The sequence below is a fragment of the Pseudorca crassidens genome, chromosome 11 (genome assembly GCF_039906515.1).
Source record: "Pseudorca crassidens isolate mPseCra1 chromosome 11, mPseCra1.hap1, whole genome shotgun sequence".
Lineage (NCBI taxonomy): Eukaryota > Metazoa > Chordata > Mammalia > Artiodactyla > Delphinidae > Pseudorca > Pseudorca crassidens.
The window spans coordinates 27,336,658-27,355,272 of record NC_090306.1 but is presented as its reverse complement, the minus strand read 5'-3'; the positions used below and the strand labels follow the sequence as shown (position 1 = coordinate 27,355,272).

Genomic DNA, 18,615 nt, shown 5'->3' with positions numbered 1-18,615 from the left:
TTTGTATGAGAGATTTGTTTCTTCTCTGCCATTTGTTTATTTATACAATCATTAACTTTTTTTTTTACTATATCCCTTTTAATTATTTTACATAGTAAGCATATATTAATTTTGTAATTATTTTAATTTTAAAAATTAATTACTTATTTTTGGCTGCATTGGGGTCTTCATTATTGCGCATGGGCTTTCTCTAGTTGCAGGGAGAGGGGGCTACTCTTCATTGCAGTGCATGGGCTTCTCATTGCGGTGGCTTCTCTTCTTGCAGAGCATGGGCTCTAGTAACAAGAGCTTCAGTAGTTGTGGCACTCAGGCTCAGCAGTTGTGGCTCATGGGCTGTAGAGCACAGTCTCAGTAGTTGTAGCACACAAGCTTAGTTGCTCCGTGGCATGTGGGATCTTCCCAGACAAGGGCTTGAACCCGTGTCCCCTGCATTGACAGGCAGATTCTTAACCACTGCACCACCAGGGAAGTCCTTGTAATTATTGTTAAATAAGAATATTTTAAAGATATTTAGATAAGAAATCATCAACCAATTTTGGACTTTAGAAATTAGGAGCATGAAAGCTTATTAGAAAGGACCTATGGAGTTTGAAAATACAAATAATTGTGCACCCATTCTCTATTAGTAATGTGTTATTCTCATTTACACCATAGAAAGCAGTTTATACAAATATTTAACATTACCTGCTTAGAGAGTAAGAAGGTTGCATCTTTAGATCCAACATGAAGCAAACAGAAGCCTTTCTAGTTGTATACAGTTTCAGAGCATCTTAAGCTTCATGACTTCAAGGCAGGTTGCATGTAGCTAACCTTCATTTTGCAAACTCTTGGAACGTTTGTACTATACTTGGAAATGATATGTACATATCATGCTTTTCTTGTATACAATTGGAAACTTTCTGGGAAAGAAATTTTTGTCTCCTTTGAGAATTTCCAAACATAATTATTAATATTTCCTCCCTACAAAGATACTTAAACGTAAATTTTTGAAACTCTAAATCAGCAAACTATTAATAATAACCATAATATCAAATTATCCCACTGTTGCTGCCCTATTACATAGACTATCAATGACTTAATATTTCTTTACATTGTAATTTTTTCCAGATATTTCAGTCAGCCTGTTAGCAGTTGTTGTCAGCTTTTGTGGCCTGGCCTTGTTGGTTGTTTCACTTTTTGTCTTCTGGAAGTTGTGCTGGCCTTGCTGGAAGAGCAAACCTGTGACTTCCAATGTCAATACCCTTCCACAGAGCATGTCAAGTGCTCCCACTGAAGTTTTTGAGACTGAAGAGAAAAAAGAGGTTAAAGAAAATGGAGAACCAGCACTAAAAGCTATTGAGCCTGCAATAAAAATCAGCCACACTTCCCCTGATATCCCAGCAGAAGTCCAAACTGCTTTAACAGAACATTTAATTAAACACGCACGTGTGCAAAGACAAACTACTGAGCCTACATCTTCATCCCGGTAAGGAAAGATCAAATATATAAAACTATTTGTGATGTGTGTGTGTGTGTGTGTGTGTGTGTTGTATGTGATTTTCTAAGAGAAAAACTGAGGTGGGAAAGGAGAAAAGAAAAGACAAACAGGAGAATGAGAAAGACACAGGAAACAGATAATAGAATAAGGAGGGAATTGGCAGGACAGAATAAATAGGGATGAAGAGACAGAAATTAAGGACAAAGAAGCCAAACAGAGAGCAGTACCATGAAAGGGGCTTACTGGAATTTGAGCTTTCATTAAAATCATCTAATTAGAGTTTTGTTTTGTTTTTTTTTTTTTGCGGTACACGGGCCTCTCACTGCTGTGGCCTCTCACGTTGCAGAGCACAGGCTCCGGACGCCCAGGCTCAGTGGCCATGGCTCACGGGCCCAGCCGCTCCGCGGCATGTGGGATCCTCCCAGACCGGGGGCACGAACCCGTGTCCCCTACATCGGCAGGCGGACTCTCAACCACTGCGCCACCAGGGAAGCCCGAGATTATTATTTATTGACTTTTTCCTTTGAAATATCATTGTTTGATCATTGCTATTTGCAGTCTTTCAATTTAGTTTAAAACAACAAATAAATATCAAGAAAACAGCCATTTGCAATGCGTTTCATGAAATCATCCACAAGTTCACAGTCAAAACTGAGTAACAGAGACTAATGTTTCGTCTACAGTTGTTTAGCACCTACCCCATAAACTGCTGGAAAATTTCATTGCTTATTTGAACTCACATAGACCAAACTCTTATACTGGTGAAAGTATGGTAAGTTCCACAAGAGCTTTGGTGAATATCGAGCATAGCAAGGCGTGTACATGAAAGGAAGGAAGAGGGAGACCTCCTTAAGGAGATACATTTTAAGGAAGTGCATTTTAACTCATCCTGGAAAAATCAGCAGAAGTTTGCTCGGAGGAAAATAATTTGCTGTGGTGTGTATTGAATTGTGTTAACTGTAAAGGGAAAAAGATTCTTGTGAAAAAACATTTTTTCTACTAAGTATGGTCTTCAATCTTTAACATGAAAAACATGTTAGTAGCAGTGTTCCTCTGATTCCCAGAAGTAGCAACTAAATTTACACTAGGACAGGGTAAAAATCAATAGCAATGGGGGTGAGTGCTGTTTTCTGCTAACTGATTGACTTCCTAATCTTACCTTCCTACTTCTCTAAATCAAAGATGCATCCAAGCTTTCTGACATGACATACTTTTTATGGGTTTGGAAATCTATCAAGTTGAAAAACTTCATGGGTCATGCTTGCTACTAGGATTGAAAGAATATTCAATATATCTTTTATAAAATAAAAAAGGATTGTATCTATAAATAACTTGTCTTCTTTCTGAAATAAATTCCAGAGGGATGAGTAAGAATAATTGTTACTTCGGGGATGAGAAACTTTGGGGTAAGGAGGATGGATGGAGGTCTTATACTTTTCTGAGCTATTTAAATTTTATAACCAAGGTATGCCTCATATTTAGTTATTATGTTGACAAGTTTTCCTGAGCAGTGCATTTGGGTTCATTTTTATAATCCAGTATACATTCATTTAAATTTATTTATGGATATTTAACTATAAAATAGTTATCCCATGTGTTACTTCTTCATATTTATAGGAAAAACTGCTTCAAAATTACCTCATGTGGTTGGTTACTTCATTGTTGTTACTATCAGAACTGAAAACTGTGGCCAACTATGGTATTTAATAAAGCCTTAACATACCCAGAAATTTCAGGGTAAAAATGTTCAATTAACCTACAAAACATTTTTTTAAAATATTGATAATGGCTATGACAATATATCAACTTAGTATTCAGAATTATTCAACTCTTTTAGTTGATAAATGCACCCTACATAAGGACACTCAATTAATGAAGACAAATTGAGGTAAACTATGAAAATAGCTTGCCTTTCTTTGTGCAGATTTTTTTTTGGAAACCTCAGAAAAATGAAGTACTATCTCCAAAATATTATTTGCTGAATGTAAACATACAGCTTATCTGATTATCCCTAGCTAGGGGAGAATGAAAGAATACATACTGAGAACACATGTGTGAAGACTTGGTTTTGGTTGCAGAATTGGTTTCTAGAAATGAAATGCAATAGGGAATGACAACAGGTCATTTTAGCCCTGGATTTCTCAGTTATTACATGAAATTGAAGAAATCAGAAAAAAAAAACTTTTCTCTCAATCTTAAAAATTGGATTGTACATGTACATCTCATATTTTCTTAAGAGAAAAAGTGGAATACAAATTCATAGTTCTGCTAGAACTTTGATATAATTTCATTGACCTCTTTGAATTTCCTTGTTTATGAGTGGCTGAAGAAGGAAGAAAAAAAAGTATTGTTTTTGAGTGCCTGCAATTTAGTCACTGTGCCAGGCATCCTTCCTGATAATCCTCTGCCAGCCTGTATGAAGTAAGTATTATTAATTATCCCCATTACTTGTGAGTTAACTGAAGCCCAGAGAGAGTTTAAAAATTGCCTAAAGCCATGCAGCTTGTGAAAGTTAGAATTCAGATTTATCCAGATTGATGGAACACGTTTTAAGAGTTAAAGCCAAGGGAATATGGATTTTTGCAACCAAAGATTGTTAAAGTCTGCTGCGGACAGCTAGTTTGGAGGTTGGAGAATGAGGGCCACTTCCTGCTCATTCTGCTCAGTTAGAAATGTGGAATTATATGTGGTTATCACGAATAACAAGGGTCATGAGTTTAATCTATTTGGCCTTGGGATGAATTCCTTGTAGAAAACTTGATTATTCCTAGTTCTCAAAACCCCTCATCTATATAATTACTTCATCATACTAAAAATTACCTTTATATAGAGAGGAAGGGGAAATTGCTGAGTTTATTATGCAGACAGAGAGATCCAGGGCACATCATTATAAATCAGATTATTCTGCTCAAATGCTAACTTTTCACTGAGGTCTAGCAAATCAGAACCGCCCCCTGCCCACCACCCCACCACTCACACACGCACACACAGTAAATTTAACTTTAATGCTTGGTTTCCTCACCTTATTAATATATCCTAGCTCTAGTCTGGTGTTGGGACTCCATTTTATTTGGCTCAGACAATAGATGACATATCCTCTCAAGTTTTATTTGTCACTATTCTTAAGCAGCATCTTGATTAGTTAACAGCATTGCTGGAAACTGCCACATTTCCCAAGTTCTCATCCTCCTTTTCAAATACCCGGACATTCGGCCCCATCAGCCTGCTGGCAGCCAAACAACCCAACAGACGTCTGTGTTTTTCTTATTATTAACATTATTATCACATCTGTCTTGATTGACTGTTGATTCATCCAATAGCCTTACTCAGTAGATACAGTCAACAGATATAACTTTTAGGTATAGTCAGTGTATTCTACATACTCTGTCCACTCTGCAAACTCTAGTGAACTGGAAAAAAATCCACAACATAATGCAGAGAGATAAGATACCAACTTCAATATAAGGAACTACAAGTGCAAACTATGTGGTGGAGAATGTGGAATTAAGATAATTAGAAAAATCATTTTTAGCTGAGGCATGGAGAAGTCCCATTAAACTGAGACCAAAGGAAACTAGGAATTCACATAAAGACAATTGGAAAAGGGTATGCATTCCAGATGGAAATATTTTATGTGAAAAGACACAGAACAACAAATCTTATCATGAAAACAGCAGGTACGTTGCCTTGATCAGAAAATAGATGTCAGTGGAGGAATAATGGAAGATAAAGTCAGCTGGAATTAAAGTCTGAGGAGGCCTTGGAATCATGGCCAAAATTGTTCAAGGTCTGTCCTGTCAAAAATATTTGCAGCAGAAGAGTCCCTTGGATAAAGAGCTGTGTTTTAGGAAAATTAATTTGACAACAGTTTGTAGGACAGACCATAGAAAAAGGCATCTATTTTGAAAGTAATATAGTAGTTCAGGCATGATAAAAAATCTTATAACATTTTGAGTCCATACTGCCCCACACATATAGCTCTACACTTCCTTCTTAGGCAGAAAACCTGCCAATTTTATTTCTGTACTGATCTTGATACCTAGACAAAGCACTGTAGGAACTCAGGGTATATTTGTTGAATTTTAAAAAATCAGTAAATGAATTTTATGACTTCATTTTATCTATCCAAATGGATCTTTCATGGTTGCCAGTTAGAAGGGTGCTTGGTCTTTTTATCATCCTCCTGTAGACCTCAACTCTCTGCCTGTGTGCTTTTGCTTATGCTGCTTCCCTTGTCTAGAATGATAAACTCTTTTTTATCCACTATAAGATCTTTAAGGAAAATGCATCTTTTTCTGTCCAATTATAAGCTATTGTCCTTTAAAGCCATAGCTACAGTCTAGCAATTATTTATTTTCTTAATGTTGAGCTCTAGCTGTGTGCCAGAACTGAGATGTTAATTTCTCAAAGAACAAGTCTGTATAACCCACTTTAATGTGCTCCTAATTTCTTCACTGGGTAGGTGCATAATAAGCATCAAGTGAGTGATTTGGATTGACTGATGATCTCTCCACTTTGCTTTGCTTCTTTAAAGACAGTATCAGATGGTGAGATAAACAGTGCTAATATTAGAAGAAGGTTAATGATAGTATACTCCCAAGGATGAGTATGAGGACCTATTTTCTGTGCATTCATTAATAGTGTGAAATGAGGTGAATTGTAAGTGGCAAAATATTTGTTGAGGATGAGAAATCATGTAGGTTAGCCACTGTTAGAGAGGATTCTAAGTACCTACTGAAAATAATTTGGAAACCTAGTGACAGATCCATTTGAACATGAACAAAAGCATGACATGGAAAGAAATCATTGACTCATATGTGCTGATGGATTTACAATTAGCTATGGTTGTTTAGAAAAGTAATTCTTAATATCATCACACATAAAGTCAGAAAGAGCACTCAATGTAGATTGTTAAAAGAGAAATGAAGAATTACATAAAAATATGTAATACTAGAGTGCATAGTTTTCTTTGAGATTTTTTAAAAAGTTAAGTCCTTCTCAAAAGATAGCAAAAATTGCAATTTTCATTCCAAGATACTGTAAGGAGTGGAAGACAAGATGTTACACAAAGGAAGAATTTAAATGGTATTTAACCAGCTAGGATATCAAGAAGCAGTGCTTGGCCAGAACAATAGAGAACCTGAGATCTAACTCCTTGAAATAAAAGTTCATAAAACATGCTGTGCCGGTGCTTGAGGTGGTTAAATAATCTCCGCTATGAAACATATGTATTTGGTATATAAACTAACTTCTGAAATGGGGTGGCTCTTTGATCCAAGGTCAGAGATAAAACCTTATAAAATGTATTCAAACTTGGAGAGTTTGTTTTCTGGCACTGATAAATATTATCTCCTCTTTACAAGCACTAATTATAAATTGATTAGGACCTTCTTCTTCATAGTACAAATAATTCTTGGGAAGTTGACTTTTATTAGTCACAAGAATCTTGTAGTAAATTATTTCATACAAACTCCAACAGACATTTCTTGAATCCCAGCATGTGTTTATTATGAAATTCATGAAAAGATTAATAATATTTAGTTATGCTATTATAAAGACTACTAGTAGAAGGGTTGGGGATTGGAAGGTACATCTGAAACAAGTGATTTCAATACACTCTTTACAGTATGCTCAAGGAGATGTGGAGGAACAGAAGGAGGGATCCAGGGTGGTAGGTCAACTCAGTTGGAGGACTACAACATTTTTCTTCAAATCCTAGCTGACCTCTCTAGGAGAGAGGCTCATGATAGCCAGCAACATACTTCCAAGTAAGGGAAGGCCTAAATGACAAATTGAGCATAGAAATTTAGAGCTAGAATACATAATTAAGGTCAAAAGACCTTATAGGGACCTAGCAATACCAAACAGAATATTCTTGGATTTATTATTCTGACAAGTAGTTATTCTGAGTTTTTTTAAATTTAGGCTTCATTTTATATTACTTCTTTTCTTTAATATAAAATATTATGTTCTCAGAACTTTATTTGTAGATCAAAAACTACCAACCTAATTACTTCATACTCTATTCCTTTAAATATATGCTGGATCAAAAGCAATTGCTTATCATCTCTTGTTATGATTTGTAAACCTTTTTTTTAACATGGTGAAAGGCCAAGGGACAAGTATTTACAGAATAAGAACATTCATTTCCTTAATTACGATTAAAAAACAAGTTTCCTGTCAATTCTTTGAATAGAATAAAGATAAGTTACTTAAATTAATTTTAAGCATTACATTGCATAATTGAGAAGAAAACCAGTTTTTTCTCGAAACAGCTTTTATTATGATTGGATTGTTAGTCATTTGGCTAAATTCTTCAGGGAAAATTTTTGACTTATTTATTCAACAGTATTTATAGAACACTTGTTATGTGCCAGGCATTTTTCTAGACATTTGATACACATTAGGGAACAAAACTCAAAATTCCCTACCTGCATTCTTGTGGAGAGGAACCAAACAACATAACTAAGTCAGTTACATGATGTTTTAGAAGATAATAAGTTCTGTAGAAAATAATAGTGCAAAATAAAGGGGTTGGTAGGTCTGAATGAGGAGATGGAAGGGTGGTCCATGCTGGTGTTTGTGGAGAACTTTCCTTGTGGAGAAGGGAACCACTGCAGACGTCCTGAAGGTGGAATCTGCCTTTTGTGTCCCAACCACAGCAAGGAAGCCAGTGTAGGTGTAGCAGAGAGAACCAGGTGGAGAATGCTAGGAGAAAAATCAGAGAGGTAGTAGGACCCAAACCACTTTTGGCTTTTACTCTGAGTAACATGCAAAGCCACCAGAAAGTTTTTAATCAGAGGAGTGTCATGATCTAACTTGTTTTGAAAGGATTACTCTGTTGTTTTGGGTATATACATTGAAGGAGGCAAAAGGATAGAAGCAGAAAGAACACTATGGAGGCTGTAATCCAGGCCAGAAGTGATGTTGGTTCAGAGCAAGGAGATGGTAGTTAATGATGGATATATATATCTATACCCTGACTGGATTCAGGATATACTTTGAAGATAGAACAAACAGACTATGACACATTAGCTTGGGCATATGAGTAAGAAAAGAGGAGTCAAGAATGACTGCATGTTTTGGCCTGAGCGTCTGGAAAGATAAAATTGATAAACATGAGGCTGTGAATGGAGTGAGTTTGGGAGCCAAAAACAGGAGATATGGGACTGTTGTGTTTAAGGATTTTGTTAGAAATCTTAGTGGAAAAATTGAGTAAGCAACCAGATAATAACTCTGGAATTCTGGAGAGAATCTGCGAAACATACGTAAACTTGGAGTCCACATAGAGATGGTGTTCAAAGCCAGGAGATGATATCATCAGAGAGGTGAGTGTAGATAAGAAAGAGAAAACCAGAGATGAATCCCAGAAGTACTCCAATATTAAGACATCAGGAACAGCATTGTAGACTGAGAAGTCGAGACTAGTGAAGAAGGAAAACCAGGAGGGTATAACCTGAAAGCCAAGTGAAGAGAGTATGTAAACAATCAGGAGTGATTAACTGTCAGGTGACTATTGTAAGGTCAAGTGGGGTGAGGACCATGGATTGACCGCTGAGTTTAGCAATGTCGGGGAGACATTATTGACATTTTCAAGAGCTATTATGTCAGAATTGGTATGTGAAAAACTAGTTAGAGTGAGTTTATATAGAACGGGAGAAGATAAATTGGACAGTGGATGTACTATCCTCAACTCTTTCAAGGAGTTTTGCTGCAAATGTGCTAGAGAAACAGCAGTACAGAGAGAGGAAGTAGAATGAATAGAAGGTTCCTATAAGATAGCAGAAATAACAGTATCCTCTTGTGCTGATGGTAATAATCCAGCAAAGAGGCAGACTTAATAATGCAGGAAGCAAAGAGGAGCAGTCTTGAAGGTGACATGAGAGAAAATGGGATTTAATATACAAGTGGAGGGATTGGCTTTAGATAATAGCATGGGTAATTAATCATATCAGAAAGGTAAAATATATGGATACAGATGCTGATAACAGGGTTGATGAGGTGGAAGATTTCTGCTCTTTGCTTCAACCTCATTAGTGAAATAGGAAGTAAGGTCATTAATTGAGATTGGGAATGAGGAAGGTGTTAGAGGTTTGAAGAAAGGTGAGAAGGTGTGAAATAGTCTTGTGAATCTAGCAGTTTGAGAGGGAGAATGGTTTGCTGTTCAGTGTTAGGGTTTAATGAGGAATGTGGTCATGAATTTAAAATGGAACATTGAGAGTTCTTTTATGTTCTTCTCTAGTTGTATTCACTTGCACAGGTACAGGTATAGAAATGATGGAAAGTTGAATTCAACCAGGACTGTGGTTTTGCCCTGCAACTAAGAAGGTAGAGAGCAACAAGAGAATTGGGAATGTATGTGTGAGAGTGGCTCTATTGATTAACAACGGAAATGAAACTGGATAACGAGGGGAAAGTGACATCAAGGAACTAGGGATTATGAAATAGTGATAGAATCAGTGTATTGGAGGTTCTTGTGAGTTGGAAAAGTTATCTGAATTGGAGTATAAGAGGGTGTGAGCTGGAAAGAGGTGTTGCTCAGAGAGAAGCATGTGTGAAATTGGGGTTGTGGAGAGTTTGCAGCTAATAATAATGACGAAATCTGGCTATGCACATGGTAGTAACTGAGGTAAATAGAGAACATTATTAGAGGAGAGAAATTAAAAGAACCTAGAGGCCAAGTAGTTGGAAGAAACTTGTTCACTGCTAGGAATCGAAGCAAAAACATTGTCAAAGAGAGTTAGTGAACCAAGTGATTAAAATCACTTTAAAGGGAGTGATTTGAGTATTAGTACATGACTAACAATAAGTGGTAATGGGGATATGATCTGTTGACTTGAGTTTTAGAGCCTGGAGTGGTGTATTAGGGAGAATGATGTGAATGTGGTAATGAAGGACAAGAGGAATGGACAACTTCACTTCTAGGACCAATGGAACAAGGATTATTGCAAAAATATCAACCACCACATGAGAGGGGCACAGAGCAAACTGTCCTTGGGGAAGAATCAGGCTTCTACTAAGCAATAATGTGAGAAGAACATTTAAAGAAGAGATTAAAGATATAGAGGATTGTGCTGACATCAGACAATGAATTAATTTCAAAAATTCCTTGTGGTATATTATACAACTTAGTCTGCCTTCATATATGTAGTGCCCTGCATGGTATATGCTCAGATATTTTTGTGCTGAATGAGTCACTCTTGTCATTGTTTCAAATTGAATGGAAAAAATAGGAAACAAATAAAGATGAAAACTTTGTTTACCAGAAAATTAATGTAGTCTTATTATTTGAGCCTCCTTAGCTATAAAACAGGGTTACAACTTTTAATATATGGTGATAGTTTCCTATATAAATATTATTAATATTAAAACAAAGAGAGATGAACTCCTTGTAAATATATTGAATAAACAAATAAAACACACCTCTTATTTCTCAAGCAGTACCTAAGATAAATTTAATAGTTAGTAAAGACACTGCAAGTAAGAGTAGGAGGATATAGGTTTCCCACTTAAGGAAGAAAGAACTGCTGCAGCTGAGAAGTGAGAGTCAGAGGGAATCTGTTGTCCAGGGTGGTAGACCAGGACATGCTCACACAAGAATGACTTTGTGCCAACACTGTATCCCCAAACAGGAAACCTAGATTTGAGATTGTCAGAACCAGAGAGTTCATTATGGCATTTGCCCTTCAGCTCCATGTGTCCTAAACTCTAATGATAATTATTAGCAGTATGAAAAATGGTAGGTTTCAAAGTTATCTGTAATATCTCATTTGACCTTCACAACTATGAAAGGATGGTTTTATGGATGAGGAAAGTACACATCAAAAAAGTGAAGTGACTTGCCCAAAGTTGCTGTTACTCCATAGGGAGGCTGGGACCAAACTATAGTCTGATTTCAGTCCAGCATTTTTTTAATCTCATCTCAGTGTAATGCTCTTCAAGCGCTTTCTCCTGGGTAGTGTGGAAAACTTGGCACGGTTTCCAGTGAGATTCCAGGACTCTACTCACACATTAACCAAAGCAGCTCTGTCCATACATGTTGAACTTCTGGTCTCTGATTTTGTTTGAAAGAAAGGATCTGTTGGTGAAAAAAATATTTGAAAATTACCATATTAATACATTTTATTCCTATGGCATCAGATAATATTGACTATATCTAGTAGTTACTCTCAGATGTTTCAGGTAGGGTGGGAAAAGTTTCTCCTTCTCCATCTGGAAAAGTACTTATGTGGTGCCTTCCTAGGTTTGAAGGGTAAGAGTGCGGTCAGTAACAGTCAAATGGCCTGTACTTTAATTGGTTGGTATTTGTGTGAGACTAAATAGACACTTACCACTGTCATTCCAAAAGAGAAAAAAAATTCAAGAAGATAAAGAGGATCTGTGTTGTCATGGCAATAGTTTAACATTGTAATAATTAAAGCTTCTCTTAACTGACTAGCTAAACTGTGACTTAAAACATGAACTATTTACTCTATAATTAGGGCACTGGCTTACTAGAACAAAAATGTTACTGCTTTTTGATTCTTGTTAGAAGGGGCTTTACAGCTGCCCATTTAGATTCAGTGGCATAAGAAATAAATTATTGAATTTTTAGGGAGAGGATAGAAGCTTAAATTATATTATGTTGAAAAGCATTAGGGAGGTGAAATTATAGATCAATTTATTTTAAAAAAGGAATTAATTTCTTGGGGGCTTTTTGCTCACAAAAATAAAAAAAAAATTTAAAATTGTTGCATAAGTGAAAGTGATTTTGGCAGAAATATTAGATTGTTTAGTAAAATATTCTAAATCTCTTAAGAATATTGAATGTATTAACTGGATTATACTAGACCTCTTTAATAATTCACAGCGACACATACTACCTGTATTCCTTTCTAAATTCTTATTATTTCTTAAATGCTCCCTGATGGTTCCCTGACCCTAATTTAAGCCTCTGATCTTGTATATCTGGAATAGATTCAGGATCAAAATACATTTCATAGCATGTTCAATGCATTAAAATGGGATCAATCTGAGGATCAATCTGGGGAAACAGATCACTTCAAGCTTTAAGTAACTTAGTAAAGACTTTTACGTATATACTCACTTAGATACTGAAACTAAAATATTGGGTCTTAAATTCAGTATAGTTTTAATTAGGAGCTTATTCCCTCATCTGAGATAAAGTTATCCTAGTTTGTTTCTTTATATAGAAATAATTTTTCAATTATGATCAAGTGGAAAAAGGTATAACAACAAGCATAAAGGATTTTGAAGTAAGTGCTGGAGAGACATTGAATTTAAGAGAGAGATGAAAGAAGGAAAGCCAAGCTGAAGGCTACTGTAGAAAGCAAAGTATGAGATGATGAGGATATGGACCAAATAGCAATGGAAATAGAGTAGAATGGACAATTATATGAGATGTCTCAAAGCAAAAAATCAACAGGACTTAGAAAATTAAGCAAATCCCATGAAATAAAGGAAAAGTGATTCAAACAAGCATAATGCAGGATTCCAAGCATAAGTGACTGACAAAAATGTTAGAGCTATTGTCAGAGATTGTGGAAGAGTGAACTGGTTTGAAAGCAAAATAGAGAAAATAATTAGTTTGCTTGAGTTTGGGGCAAAATTAGGACATTTGTTTAGAAATCCCCCTTCAAGACAAAGAGATATGGAACTAGGATTTTGTCTATCTGAGATATATCTAGGGAATCACCAGATTAAAGGTAGTAATTATAGCCCCAAAACTGATTATTAGTCTGATGGAGTGATTGAGAAGAGAAAAGAACAAAAGACCTGGAACCAGACCTTGAGGAAACACATAAGTTGACATAGCTCACGCTAGAAATCATGGAGAAACTATGAGAAGCAAATCTTAATGCAAGTCACATTTATGAGCCATTAGTAAGCTGATATACCTAATGTTCTGGAAATGTTGGAGAGATAAATAGTAACAGTGAGTATAGGACATTCAGTTTGAATTTTAAGAACTATTATTTAGCCCCAAACTCTAAAATTCTACAGTCTTTTAATCCTTAAGAGTTTCTGAAGCCCACTCCATGTTGAAAAAAGGAAAATGTACTCATTTTTTTCTGTCATAACTATATATTCTTTTGAAAAATACACATTCATCTAGTTATCTTAAGTATTAGAAATAACACAGCATAAGAATATGTGGACTTATGTTTTTTAATATTGTCATCACTAAAATGGGAAATTCATAAGACCAAAATATCCAGATGAAAAGAAATCAGCCATCCGAATGATTTGTTTACATAATGTTTACATCTAGATACACCCAGGTAACATTTTGTAGAATATTGAACTTTTTTGGTAATCATCTTTCTTTACAATTGTGTTTAAAAGTTTTGTGCTTATTATGGTACATAAAAATACCAAAAGCTCATAAAAATGTACATATGTGTGTTTTAGGTGTTTCTATAATTTTAGGAGAGTTTTTCTTTGAATATTGCATTCCTGGTTTTTCAAAAGTAACTCGTGTGTGTGTTTGTGTGTGTGTGTGTGTGTGTGTGTGTGTGTATCCATCTGTTTATTGCTGTAGATATAATGCTCCCATTATCCTGGGTGTGGGGTAGAGTTTATATGCCACTGTATATAACATTATCATCAAAATGATCTACTTAAACGATTTTGTGTGTATGTGTGTGTGTACAGACACAATTCCTTCAGAAGACACCTACCAAGGCAAATGCAGGTTTCCAGTGTTGATTTTGACATGGGCACAGAACCCATTTTACAAAGAGGAGAAACAACAACCAGCATTGGGAGAATAAAACCAGAGCTCTACAAACAGAAATCAGTTGACTCTGAGGGCAACAAGAAAGAAGATGTCAAAACCTGTGGGAAGCTTAACTTCACCCTCCAGTATGATTATGAAAATGAACTTCTAGTTGTTAAAATTATCAAAGCCTTAGATCTCCCTGCTAAAGACTTCACAGGAACTTCTGACCCTTACGTGAAGATGTATCTTCTTCCAGATAGGAAAAAGAAATTTCAGACCCGTGTGCACAGAAAAACTTTAAATCCTGTGTTTGATGAAACTTTTCAGTTTCCTGTAGCATATGATCAACTAAGCAATCGAAAACTACATTTCGGTGTGTATGATTTTGACAGATTTTCTAGACATGACATGATTGGGGAAGTGATTTTTGATAATTTGTTTGAAGCCTCTGATCTCTCCAGGGAAGCCACAGTATGGAAAGATATTCATTGTGCTACCACAGTAAGTTATAATTCCACCAATGTATTCCTTTTTATTTGACCTGCAGTGATATATAAAACTAATTTTTACCCACATTAGTTCTACAAATTAGGGAATTTATGTCCTAAATACCTGCAAACAGAGTATGTGATTACATACATACATAATAATTCAGACACTTAACACTATGTAGGTAACATTAGTGATTGTATAAATAAAATAATCTTTTCCTTCAACATCTAACCTTTGTTTCTACACTTCCTGTTTGGGGAAATTCATTACTTCACTGTATTGGACATTTCTGGTAATTTGCCAAAAATAGGCTTTTTCTCTTGTAAAATATTTATCTGTAACCTATTATCAGCACTCAATTTCCTCATAGTTATTATTGACTTTCATTATTTAAGATGATTTTGTTCCTCAGATTAAACCTAAAACGTACTTTGATGCCACTGGAAACTCCTTGATTTGGTCTAAAACAGCCCATTCCTTCAGGAGATTTTGTGGAATTGATAAGATTATAGCATTTGAAACGCTGAATGATCAAGAAGTAATTGTTTACATTAGAACTTTTCCTTTACATTACAAAATGCTTTTTCTGATTATAAAATAATTTAATATTGAAAATTTTAGAAACAGGGTAAAAAACATAAAATTAAATAATCCATAATGCCATGAATTATATGTAAAAACTTGGCATATTTCTTTCTACTTTTTTTTCTATGAATGTTTTAAAATAATTAAGATCAAACCAAGTTTAAATTTTTTCACACTCACTTTTTTTGTGCTATATATGTTTTAGTACATGATGTTTAAATATATGATCCATTTTCCTAACCATTCTTTTTTTGTTGGACATTTGAATTAGGCATAAATTTTGTTAGACTAAAAATTTGTTGCATTCTCTATACATAAATCTCTTTTTTATTCAAGATTATTTGTCCAGAATAGAATTAGAGAAACACAATTAGGGAACTGGTCTCTTTGGAGGTTAGATTGCTAAATTTTTTTCATTTATTAGTTTTTAAATGAAGGCATTTAATTTTTTACTACCAGGTTGTCTTAACATCTTTTGTCTAAGTTTTACCACAAATTATAAACTAGAAATGTTGAAGTTTTGGACAGTGACAGGGATTATTTAAAAAATAAGAAAACTTTTTAAAATGCAAAATAGCTCCTTTTGTATTTTCCCTTTATTAATGTTTTACTAAGTACAACCAGTATTTAGGGTTATTAAATTTTCATTATTGGGTTTTTATTTCATGGTCTCCACTATGATAATCTATTAGGGAACAAACTGGATTATATTTCAAAGGCACATTGGGGCTCTTTTGATTTCATTTTTTTTTCACTTTATTACTTATATTCCTACAGGGATAAAAGTGTTGAAGAGTGAATTTTACTGTTTTAAATATATGACACCTTCTGTAGAATTCTACAAATGCAGATAATTATTAATTATTAGGTTATTTCTCTTGATTTGCCAATCTTATATTAGTCCTTCTTTTATTCATTCAACAATTATTTGCTGATTGCCTACTCTGTGTTTGATGTACTGTAAGTACTAGGGATGCAACAAACGTTACCATAAAAAACTGTTTTGTTCATATATTTGGGTACAGGTAAGTAACCCCTAAATGAAGTCTAAAAATTTACATAATTTTATAGGTGATTGACAGTGGATTATTTTTTTACATTCATAAGTTTTTGTATTCCATACTGGTCCTTAAAAAACAGTAAGAATCCCTTGTGGAAGCTTCAATTTTTGACTGCTAATAGAACATAAACTGGGTTTTTTGGTAAATATTAATGAATTCTTCAATTTTATTTTCAACTCTCCCATGTGCTTGAAGTATTAAATTTTTATTTCTGCTGTAAAAATTACCACAAATGTAGTGTCTTAAAATAACACAAGTTTATCACCTCATATTTCTGTAGGTTAGAAGTCCAACATAGATCTTATTGGACTAAAATCAAGGTATTGGCAGGGCTCTGTTCCTTTCTGGAGCCTCTAAGGTGGTCCATTTCCTTGCCTTTTCCAGATTCTAGCAGTCACGGGCATTCCTTGGTTTAGATTTAGCCCATGTGAGCAATCTAGGATAAGCTTCCCATCTCAGGGTTTATAATCTTAATTACATCTGCAAAGTCCTTTTTGCCATGTAGGTAGCATACTCAGGTCAGGATATTAGGAAGCAGCCATCTTTAGGGATGCCTTTATTCTGCCTACCACAGCATAGACATTTTCATTTCAGTATTCTGGATATGAAAGGAAGTAGGCAGATAATAAAATGTATTATTAAATTATTCTAGTCAAACGACGTTTCTCTTTAACTGGAACACTGAGCCACACACTGTTCTAGATACTGTTTATGACTTTTTTGTTGCGAAGATAGTGATGAAACCTAAATTTCTTGACTACGGGACCAAAGTTCACAATATACACTAGCATCATCTTTATGGTTAAAGTAGTATTTAATTAAAACTTCTCTTAAGCTTTTGAAAAATTATTAAACAATTTTATATTCTCAGATTAATAAAAATGAAAAAAATAATGTGAGTTGAAATTTGCTTAAGAAACTGTCTTTTTCTACTCACACGTCTTTAATTTTAAGTAATTTCACACAGAAATTATAGAATGTTCTAGAAAGAAGGAGAAAGGAAAGAAAGTAATGTAGTCATATGCCCTCACTAAATACTTGTTGAATAAATAACTTAGCATATTTGCATATAAGGCCAAGTGAAAGAATGTATGTTAGTAAAAATCTCCCAGAAGAAAAAAAGAACAGTGCAATGATGTACCTTTTGATATGCTTGGTTATATTTGTTGACATTAACTGCTTTCTGTAGGCAAAAATTATTCAGTGTGTAGCACAATTTCATATGTAAAATAAACCAGAAATATTTTAAATTTATTGTTAAAAAATCCTAAATGGTTGAAACAAGAGGCACGTATCATGTATTTATAATTTTATTACCAATAAATTATTTCTATGCAAGAGGGGTTAATATTTTTATCAGGAATTAGCAGGTTTTTTTTAAATTTCAGGTTGAATGAAAAGAAAACAATAAAGGCGTGTCTTTATTCTGTGCAAAAAATTAGTTTTCACTTTAGAGCTGTATATTACAAATATGGCAAGCCAGTCAGCTCTTCAACTAACATAAATATCTTCAACATAGGGAAAATCACATTGGAGGACAGTGTGTACCCTATGCCTCTACTTCTGTAATGGGAAAGAGAAATATATATTCATATTCAGTTATATATACAAAAAAAGTTCTATATGAGGAGACACAAGAATTTAATAACAGTTGCTAACCTATTGGCAAAAAAAGTAGAAGCTGGATGAATATGGAGAAGGAATGATTTGCAACATATTCCTTTATATACATTTTAAGCTTAAACTATGCGAGAATAATATTATTCAGATTTTAGTTAACATTTTTTCAAAAAGTCCTGTATAATAACGACTAATGTATTTTGAATATATAAATGTAGTTTTCTTATACACACTCAAGAATCCATTGAAAGTTTACATAGATAAGGAAAAGCTTTCCTTCTTTAGAACAGAACCACTTCATTTTGCGTATTTATTTACTCATCTATTCAAATAACATTTTTTTCAGCACCAACTATGTTCTAGACACTTAGGAATTCTCAAGGGAGGAAGTTGTGTGTGTGTGTGTGTGTGTGTAACCACATTGACCTGGTTTATAGCTATAAAATGCTTGAATCTATTATCTTCTAACTAAGTGTCTATCAAATATTATTTTTTTGAATATTTCTCTTTTGTAAAGTTCATTTATACTATTTTTTAGATCCCACTTATCAGTGAAAGCATATAATATTTGTCTTTCTCTGTGTGACTTACTTCATTTAGTATGACAGTCTCTTTATTTCATTCTTTATTATGGCTAAGTATTATTCCTATTTCACTAT

The 18,615-nt window shown here is 34.4% G+C and overlaps 1 protein-coding gene across 1 annotated transcript in view; it reads left to right on the top strand.

Moving 5' to 3' along the window:
* Positions 1–18,615, top strand: part of SYT10 (synaptotagmin 10) — a 76,508-nt gene that overhangs the window by 21,167 nt on the left and 36,726 nt on the right. The window contains exons 2-3 of the mRNA XM_067698643.1: positions 1,108–1,465; positions 14,132–14,699. Coding sequence (XP_067554744.1) covers positions 1,108–1,465; positions 14,132–14,699 — 926 coding nt within the window. The remainder of the gene's footprint in view (positions 1–1,107; positions 1,466–14,131; positions 14,700–18,615) is intronic.